Genomic DNA, 9628 nt, shown 5'->3' with positions numbered 1-9628 from the left:
TGAACAAAATAAAACACAACCTTCCTCTGGCTTACATAGTAGTTGTACTTCTGGAAATATTCAGTGTATTTTAAAACTGCAAAAAGACCCAAACACGTGTGCACTTGTGTTTATAAGTAAAAACAGTTGATTCTGGGCTTAAATATAATCAGGTTTATCATTTAGTGTGGGTTGAATGTTGAATGGAAGTCAGGATAATTCTTCCTTGTGCAGAACTGTTTCAAACATGAAAAGAGTTTTCTGTTAGAAGAACTGGCACACTAAATGCCAGTAATGATCTTCAATAACCACAAATTCCCTCCAAATCTTCCAAATTCATTGTTCCATTTGGGAGTTCCTGGATGTCCTAAGCCAGGAGAGTAGGGGAAGCTGAAAACAAAAACAAAAACAAAAACAAAAGAAAAACAAGATATTGTCCCTGATAAAGTGGAAGTTAATAAAATTAAAAAGGTAGAAAGCTTAGAATTAAAGAGGAGAAGCACATAACCTTCGTATCTTGGCACATGTCATGTTTCCTATAGATAAGCAATAGTCCTGCTTTAAGGATTTTGGGGTATCTGGTAAATTATTTCTCTTGTTTAATGCTCTGAGTACTCCTAATTTGGAGTTCCTATTCTTCATTTTGAACCCTCAGTTATTAGGCTTGTTGTAAATAAGTGCTAAATTTTGAATGCCATGAAAGATTACCTTTTGAAAAGAAAGCACTACTTTTATTACCACAGGCTAAAAATGTTGAAAATTTCAGAGGTGTAATTTCCTATTGTTGCTATAACTAATTACCACAAACTCAGTGGCTTAAAACAGTAAAAACTTAATATCCTAAAATTCTGGAAGTCAGAAGTTCCAAAAGAATCTGCCTGGGCTAAAATCAAGGTGTCAGCATGGTTGTGTTCCTTTCTGGAGGCTCTAGAGGAGAATCCATTTCCTTGATTTATTTAATAGCTCCTGCAGGCTGCTTACATTCCTTGGCTCATGACCCTGTTCTCCATTTTCAAAGCTAACACATAACATCTCCAAATCTCTCTCTTTCTCCTGCTTCTTTCTTCCTTTTTTTTTTTTTTTAACGTTTATTTTTGAGAGAGAGCAAGCAGGGGAGGGGCAGAGAGAGAGGGAGACAAAGAATCTGAAGCAGGCTCCATGCTGTCCGCACAAAGCTGGACATGGCACTGGGCCACGAATTGTGAGGTCATCACCTGAGCTGAAGTCAGATGCTCAACTGACTGAGCCACCCAGGTGTCCCTCCTTCTTCTACTCTTAAGGATCCTTGTGATTACACTGGATCCACCTGGATAATCCGAACTGAATTCCCCAGGTCAAGACTCTTATTTTAATCACACCTGCAAAGTCCCTTTTGCCATGAAGGTATTATATTCACAGGTTCTGGGAATTAGGACACGGATATCTTTGGGTGGCCATTTACCACAAAAGAATAGAGCAAAGGATATTGGTTTGAAATAGGGACACTTATTTTTTTTTTAATTTTTGTTTAAATTCCAGTTAGTTAACATAGAGTGTAATATTAGTTTCAGGTATACAATATGGTGATTCAACACTTCATACAACACCCGGTGCTCATCACAAATGCACTCCTTAATCTCCATCACCTATTTAATCCATCCCCCCTACCCATCTCCTGAAATAAGGACACTTTAAAACATTTTTTCTCTTAGTTTTTTTTTTCTTGCAGATCAACGACTTTTATTTTTACCTTTAAAAGCCAAACTAAGAATTCTATAGCTGCTTATAACAGTATGATTTCTACTTATAATTTCCATCAAACTTAAAATAGCATCCTAAAAGTAAAGTACAGATTACCAAAATATATTGGTGGTGGGGAGAGAGAGGTTGGAGCAGACAATTATATATTCAAGATGTAGGGTTTTTTTGTTTTGTTTTGTTTTTTAGAGAGAGAGCATGTGAACAGGAGAGAGGGGCAAAGGGAGAGAGAGAGAATCTCAAGCAGGCTCCATGTTCAGTGCACAGCCCAATGCAAGGCTCAATCCCACAACCCTGGGATCATGACCTGAGCAGAAATCAAGAGTCCAACACTTAACTGACTGAACCACCCAGGTGTCCCTACAAGATATCTGAATCTGAGTTTTGTTTTCAGATGGAGCACATAATATTTTGTTTCATCATTTCTGCCAAAGCATACTTATTTAGCATTATCAATATTGTTTTATATACCATAGTTACACTATTTCCTTCTATTGGCAGCTCATTTTTTAAAATTAAAAAATAAACAAGAGTTTATGCTTTAAAAAGTCAGATAATATAAAAGTACATTCACTTTACATATAAAATGAAAAAGTTAAAGCCCATCCTTCTCCCATCTCATCCTTTTCTCTAAAGTGATACACTGTTAAACAGTTTGTGGTGTGTAGTCCATAGACCATTTTCTATAATGTTAGACACATACCCACATACACACATACCCTGAGTTCTTATGTATACGAATAACATATTAATCATACAGTTCTGCTACTAGCTCTTTGCTCTACAGCATACTATGTCCATAGTATATACTATACTGATAGTTGGAATGCTCATGGATAGTAGGGTAGTAGAGTGACTGGAAGCTTGGTTTCTAATTCCAATCTTGGTTCTGCCATTATATGCCCTTGGACAAGTTAATCTTTTGGTGCACTATTTTTCCCATTTATAAAGTGGATGAAAATAACAGTACGTACCTCAAAGGATTGTTACAATTATACAAGTTGTGAATATTGCCTAAGATGAATGTATGCTCAACACCTAGAAGGGCCCAGTAATGTAATAGTCATTTAATTGCATTGCCTTAATATTATACTATTTCTACTAGCTGTATAATTGTTCTTCTCTGATGATGAACCATTTAAACTAGTCTTAAAATCTGGGGCACTTGGGTGGCTCAGTCAGTTAAGTGTCTGACTTCAGCTCAGGTCATGATCTCACAGTTTGCAGGTTCAAGCCCCGTGTAGGGCTCTGTGCTGACAGCTCAGAACCTGGAGCAAGCTTTGGATTCTGTGTCTCCCTCTCTCTTTACCCCTCCCTTGCTCATGCTCTGTCTCTCTCAAAAATAAATAAACATTAGACAAATTTTTAAAAATTAGTCTCAAAATGTGAAAACTTCCAAAGTGGGGTTTTAATGTAATATATTACTATAAGCACTAAATGACAACTTTTTTGCTTACATTGAATTACAGTATATTAAGATAAAATGTCTGTCATAGGCTATGCACATCTTTATGGCTTTTGCTCAGTATTGCTTTCCAAAAGGATTATACCAGCTTCAGTACTAATATCAAGGAATTATTCAAATTTAGTTGGCAGGATTTAGAAATATTTTGCAACCTTAGCACTCATGAAATGGTATTTCAAACTTAATTTGTACTTTTTATATTTATCCATGTGCTTATTATTTGCCTTTGTTTTGTTCATTGTATAGTGATTGTATTTGAGCATATTAACATATTACTATTCTAGGGACTGGGACTCTAGCAATAAATAAAACAGACAAAACTCTATGAGAATCACAGATACAACTCTATTAAAAGTATAGCCTCTCAGTATATTAAGCTAGCAAAAACTTTTCAAACTAACATAAGCAAAGCTTTGGAGTATTTGGCCTTTGTGGGAGGATAAGAAGTTGGTATAACCATGGGAAGGATGAGTGTGCTGCATCATACTGCTGATTTAATATTAATGAAGCAATTTAGCAATGTATTTAAAGACTTGGAGTAAGAAAGTAAATTAGTACATGCTTGAAAAATCATTTTTATAGGGGCGCCTGGGTGGCGCAGTCGGTTAAGCGTCCGACTTCAGCCAGGTCACGATCTCGCGGTCTGTGAGTTCGAGCCCCGCGTCGGGCTCTGGGCTGATGGCTCCGGAGCCTGGAGCCTGTTTCCGATTCTGTGTCTCCCTCTCTCTCTGCCCCTCCCCCGTTCATGCTCTGTCTCTCTCTGTCTCAAAAATAAATAAACGTTAAAAAAAAAAATTAAAAAAAAAATAAATAGGGGCGCCTGGGTGGCGCAGTCGGTTAAGCGTCCGACTTCAGCCAGGTCACGATCTCGCGGTCCGTGAGTTCGAGCCCCGCGTCGGGCTCTGGGCTGATGGCTCCGGAGCCTGGAGCCTGTTTCCGATTCTGTGTCTCCCTCTCTCTCTGCCCCTCCCCCGTTCATGCTCTGTCTCTCTCTGTCCCAAAAATAAATAAACGTTGAAAAAAAAAATTAAAAAAAAAGAAAAATCATTTTTATAATTGAAAACAGGAATATATTTGTCATGGAGTAGAAAGAAAACTTCATGTGAGGTTTTTTTGTTTTTTTTTTTTTTTTGAGAGAAAGAGGGAGGCAGAGGGAGAGGGAGAATCTTAAGCAGGCTCCAGGCCCAGCATGGAGCAGATGTGGGGCTCAATCTCATCACCATGAGATCATGACCTGAGGGGAAATCAAGAGTTGGACGCTTAACCGACTGAGCCACCCAGGCACCCCTATATGAGTTTTAAAAGATAAAATAGTTTTCAAAGGAATTTCCAACACTTGTTCCCAATCTATCTTCCCTTGGTATACAATTCCCTATATCTTTAGTGGAACAACTTGAGAAGCTTTAACAGGCTATTCAAAACCAACTCTTGGTATTGAGAAGTGTGACAATGAGAAGATCCCTTCGAGTGTTTGCAGTTTTTGGTGATTACAAATAAAGCCACTGTAAACATTTGTTTTCCAAAGTGGCTTTTCCATTTGCATTTCTACCAGCAATGCGTGAAAGCTGTATTTGCTCAGCATCTTCACCTTCACCAACACTTGCACAGTCCTTTCCCTCCCTCATTCTAGCTATGTGGTAGTATCTCACTGAGGTTTTAATTTGCATTTCTCTAATGATTAATGATGTGAAGCATCTTTTCAAGTGGTGTATTTCCCTTTCGTATATCTTTTTTGGTGAAGGGTCTGTTCTAATATTTTGCCCATTTTTCATTGCTTTTTCCCCTCCTAATTGTTTTGAAAACTCCTTATATACTCTGAAGAAGAACACTTTTAAAATGTTTCGCTAAAAAAAAAAAAAAAACCAAACCAATTCTCAATTACATTTGAGTATATGTATTCAAATGACTGTGAACCACTTTAACTGTACACTTTGTCCTTCTCTAAGTGATTTAAATGAATTTGCAATCTGATCTTTCTGAGGAATTACCTTTTTCTCTATCTCTAAAATGATGGGTATTTAGTTTATTGTCAAAATCTAAAATACCTGCCATCAAACTCTAAAAATGTATTCTGTATAAAAAACCTAAAATATAACAGAAATTCTGCTTCCTGTTAGAATATAAATAAACCGAGTAATGTATGACTCAGGAGTAAATCAGAGAACACTGTTTTCAAATGACATTACTTTCTAAATTAAGTTTTTTAAAAAGTGAAAGAACAACACAATAAGGAATGATTTAAAAGGTGTTTTACCTTCCCCAAATCCGTACCTTGAGAAAAAGGAGCTAATACATAAAAAGGCGTTTTAAGTTTTGAAAGTAGTGCATGCACGCTCTTCTTCAATTCACATTTGCACCTGCATCTCTGATTTGCAAAAATTGATGCGTAAAATTTCAAAATAGCAAAATGTAAGTTTGTTATAATATTAACATGTGGTTTAGTGCTCTATGCAGTAGAGCATGGTACCTTGCAAATCTGGATCTTTTACCATTTGTAGTGGTTACTGTAATCTACTTTAATGTTATTTGAACTATTTGAACCGAGCAGCTCCTAGTTTTCATACTTGAATCCTTTAGAATAGTTACAACTGCTGAAGCTCCTTCGGTGCGGTTCTACCCTCTTCCGTCTCTCCTGGAAAGACCGTCACTTTCCACAGTTGACTACCATACTCATTTATCCGGGCAAAACTCCCAGTCCGCTCCTGTCTTCCTGCATTATTCTCCTGGATCAGGGCTTCTTCATCGCGCATCAATTACTTCCCAGAGAGCGAGCTAAGGGCAGGCACTGCCAAGACCAGACGCAGACCTGGATTATTTCCTTTTTCCGTGCCAAGCATCTTTCCAGCTAAAACCTTTTTTCACCTGTCACTCCTGCTTATTCTTGGTATTCAGTTTTCTGCCACAGCCTTCGCTACTCTAGTAGCTATGATGTCTGGGCAAAAATAGCTCACATTTTTGCTTAAGCAATAACGGCCGCGCAAATTTTATGGTTAGATTTGTCTCAAGTCCGAAGACCGCGCCTCCAAACTAATGAGGCGGGATACACCCGGAGGAGTTCGGAGTGGAGGAACTGTGGCTGAGAGAAGACTGTGGGGACTTGCCTAGGCGGGGCCACCCAACCCCCAGAGACCCTGACAGCACACTCCGGGAAGTTTGGACTCTTACCGCAGCTTCCGGACCCGCCCCTCTGCGAGCACCGGAACTCGCTTTCCCAGAAGGCCCCGCGCGGTGCGGCGCTGGGCGCGCTCCGGGTCCTGTCAAAGCGGGACCGGCGAGCCCGGTCTGCGGCCCCACCCCCTGACTCCCAGCTCCTTCCCCGACTCCCGCGAGTTCCAGTCCCGACTTCCAGCTCCCCAGCCCCGCCCTCAGCCGCGCGCGCTCTCCCCACCACGCCCTCGTCCCCCCGCGTGCGGCCGCTACAGCCAATGAGGTTCGGGGCCGCGTGCGCAGATTCAAACGGCGGCTCTTGAGGGAGGCTGGGCGCGAGATTCGGCGGTGCGGACAAAACCCTGCAGGAGGCTGCGAGCCCTGCAGAGCTGCTCGCTGCGGGGTGAGGGTGGGGGTCGGCGCCAGCCGCGGAGCTGAGCTCGGACCGCAGCTAGGAGGCTGAGAGGCGGCGGGAGGGGTCGAGGGAGGGCGAGAGCGCGCCTGCTGACATGTTGGGGGCATCCCTGACCGGGCCGGGCCGGGGCTAGGAGTGGCGCTGCGGGCCGGGGGCGGGTCGCGGTCCGCCCCTCCGTCCCTCCGTCCTGCCCTGCCGGGGACGTGCGTTCCACTCTCGGTCGCCTCGGAGAGGGAGCGAGGGAAGCGGCTGGAGGGTCGGGGACAAGGAACATTCGCTTGAGGCTGGAGGAGGCTGAACTGCGTCCCCGCCCAGCCCGCGCCTATGCGGTACTTGAAGGATGGCGAAGAGGTCGCGCAGGTGGGTGACATCCCTTTTACGCAGGCCTGTTGGCACAGTCTCGGCTCAGATTCTCTTCCTTTTCCCAGTGCGTCCCCATCAGGCCCTCCCCAGCTAGGGCAGAGGTTTTGCTTCCCGCTGCTCCGCAGCCGCTTCGGCCCGGCTGGCTGGATCTCAGCCGTGACTTGTGGAGAGTTGGGGACCACTATGTTTAAGGCGCAGAAAGTGAGTAACAAATGGTCAGGTTGCTCTTTTGAGTTGATTCTCCCCACAGCGCACGTCCAGACTCCAATCTCGCACAGCCGCTTCTTGGTCGGAGTTTCTTGCCAGGTAAGTCTGTGCGCTTTTAGGGAGTACCCTGCGCACGTAGAAGTGCTAGTGTACAGCCCGGACTTGAAAAAATGGTATTCGGCGAGACTTTTTTCTGAACTACTGTACCAATTAAAATAGGAACTATGTGATAAACCTGCGCTGGGACTCCTCTGCCATCTTTGCTGCCTTGACAGGTATGGAAAATCCCCTTAGGAATAGCTGATGAGAGAGGACCGTTTTGACGTGTTCTGTACTTACCATTATCGTGTCTCAACTTTATGTTTATCTTTTTAATATCTTCTGTTGGGAAGATGTCACACTGTTACCACCAGTAGCTTCATCTTAAAACAATGTTTGATTCACTGAATATTTTTAGTGCCCGTGTTTGGCTCTGACTGTAACTAAGTGTTGCCCAGAGGTAGGGCATATTTTTTTGTTGGAAACTTGCTAGGAGGAGTTTACTCATCTAATTTTTATTTATATGTTGCTATAGTAGCTACACCTAAACTGTGTGTAGTAACCACTTAGATGGCACAAAACTAGGGTGTCTTTTGTCACTATTATTAAATAAACCTTAAAAGATGTTTGGTAGGGTTTACAAATGGCTTTCTTTATCTAGGTCCACAACCTTAAAGTCTTAATGAGAGATGTATTTCCAAACTTGGAATTTAGTACTAGGATTCACTCATTGCAGATTTCTGTTAAAAACTGGCAATAGCGACACATAATATTTGCTGCCTTGTTCATTTATTAAGTATCTGCTGTATGTACGGTATTTTCGCAGAAATCAACATGAAATATATGATTACGTCCTTGTTAGACTGTTATTTTGTGGCAAGTACAGTATAGGTCAAACTCTTGAGGTGGAACAAATATACACATACACATGCATAAACCCACCTCTAGAATAGGATTTTCAGCCTTGTCACTATTGATATATTGGATTAGATGATTCTTTGGGGGTGGGGGGGGGGCTGTCCTGTGCTTTGTAGTATGTTTAACAGCATCCCTGGCCTCTACCCAGTAGATGCCAATAACACCCTGTTTCCCCCAGTTGTGGCAATCATATGTCTCCAGAGATTATCAAATGCGTTTTGAAAGCTGGGGGGCGAAATCACCCAGGTGAGAATTGCTGCTCTAATTAACTTCCTAATCTTCAAAAACAATCAATATTAAAAGCTCCTATAATTATAATTACTGAGGAACTCGTTTAGGCCTTTTCTTTTGGATTTTTAAATATGCAGAATTTTAAAAATAAAGTAACTTCATTAAGCAAGGTGACACTTGACTATGTCAACTCAGTAATGGAAGTTTGTTTATATTTATTGTGTGGTATTATCTACCTATCACTATTGATGTTAATCTTATTTGAAAGAATGTCTTAGCTAATGCTATCATCAGCATTTAGTTATGGTTAGACAGGGATGCTTGAATGTCAGAACCCTGCCCTCTCTGGTTGATTTTGTCTGTTCTTTTCATAGTTTTTGTATGCTTAATAATAATAGACTAAGAAAGGAGAAGTGATTTAATGACTAATTTGCCTGTGTAGGTTATTTTCTTTTATTGGCGGTACTGTGAGCCCTGAAATCTAAACATTAATTGTACTGTTGACTTTTGTTCCTTGTCAGCTGTATGAATTGAAATGTATTGTAGAATGAGTTAAAAAGTCATAAGGCTGGAGTAACTAAATGTGGTGGGGTGAAGCTGTGTTCCCTATGGGAGCGTAGAGGTAGAGGATGTGGTGAGAAATTATCATCTCTGTGTGGTGTATTTCTTAGGGTCTTCATACTTGAATGTTTCATACTCTAAATTATATTGCTTATTTATGAAAATATGTCTTTTTTATCTTAGAAGAGAATAGAATGTGAAATGTTTTGAAGGAGAAATTATTTGTTGAGCAAAGTGTAGTCTCATGTCTCTTGGCTAAATATCTCAATAATAAATATGAACTTAATTTATAGTTGAATGAGAAAGGAAATAATTTAGTCAATTTAAGATCTCCCCTATACAACTATTTAAGTATTTGAGCAAAAACTGTACTTTGCTGTATAAATGATTTACATAAGACTATGGGCATAAATTCTGTAGTATACTTTTTCTGTATGATATGGGGAAAAAAAGAGTAAAAAAACTGATACCTCAGGTTGAAACAACTGAAGGATGTTGGCTCTTTTGCTTTTTGTTTAAGATTGCTGTAGTGTCTCTGAACTAGATTTACATAAAGGAAAAGGCTC

General features: G+C 40.9%; 1 protein-coding gene across 2 annotated transcripts in view; it reads left to right on the top strand.

Annotated features, from left to right (window-relative positions):
• The first annotated feature begins 6899 nt into the window (after nt 1-6899).
• MYBL1 (MYB proto-oncogene like 1) overlaps nt 6900-9628 on the top strand; it is a 42593-nt gene continuing 39864 nt past the window's right edge. For both annotated transcript variants that reach the window (XM_047073992.1, XM_047073991.1), the window contains exon 1: nt 6900-7103. In XM_047073992.1, the coding sequence (XP_046929948.1) occupies nt 7084-7103 (20 nt within the window). In that variant the 5' untranslated portion in view covers nt 6900-7083. The remainder of the gene's footprint in view (nt 7104-9628) is intronic.

Source organism: Lynx rufus, unplaced genomic scaffold, assembly GCF_022079265.1.
Source record: "Lynx rufus isolate CCGP_SWC_20201006 ecotype Redwood Valley unplaced genomic scaffold, mLynRuf1.p SCAF_12, whole genome shotgun sequence".
Classification (NCBI taxonomy): Eukaryota; Metazoa; Chordata; class Mammalia; order Carnivora; family Felidae; genus Lynx; species Lynx rufus.
The sequence above is the reverse complement of the archived record's forward strand: the minus strand, read 5'-3'. Positions and strand labels throughout refer to the sequence as shown.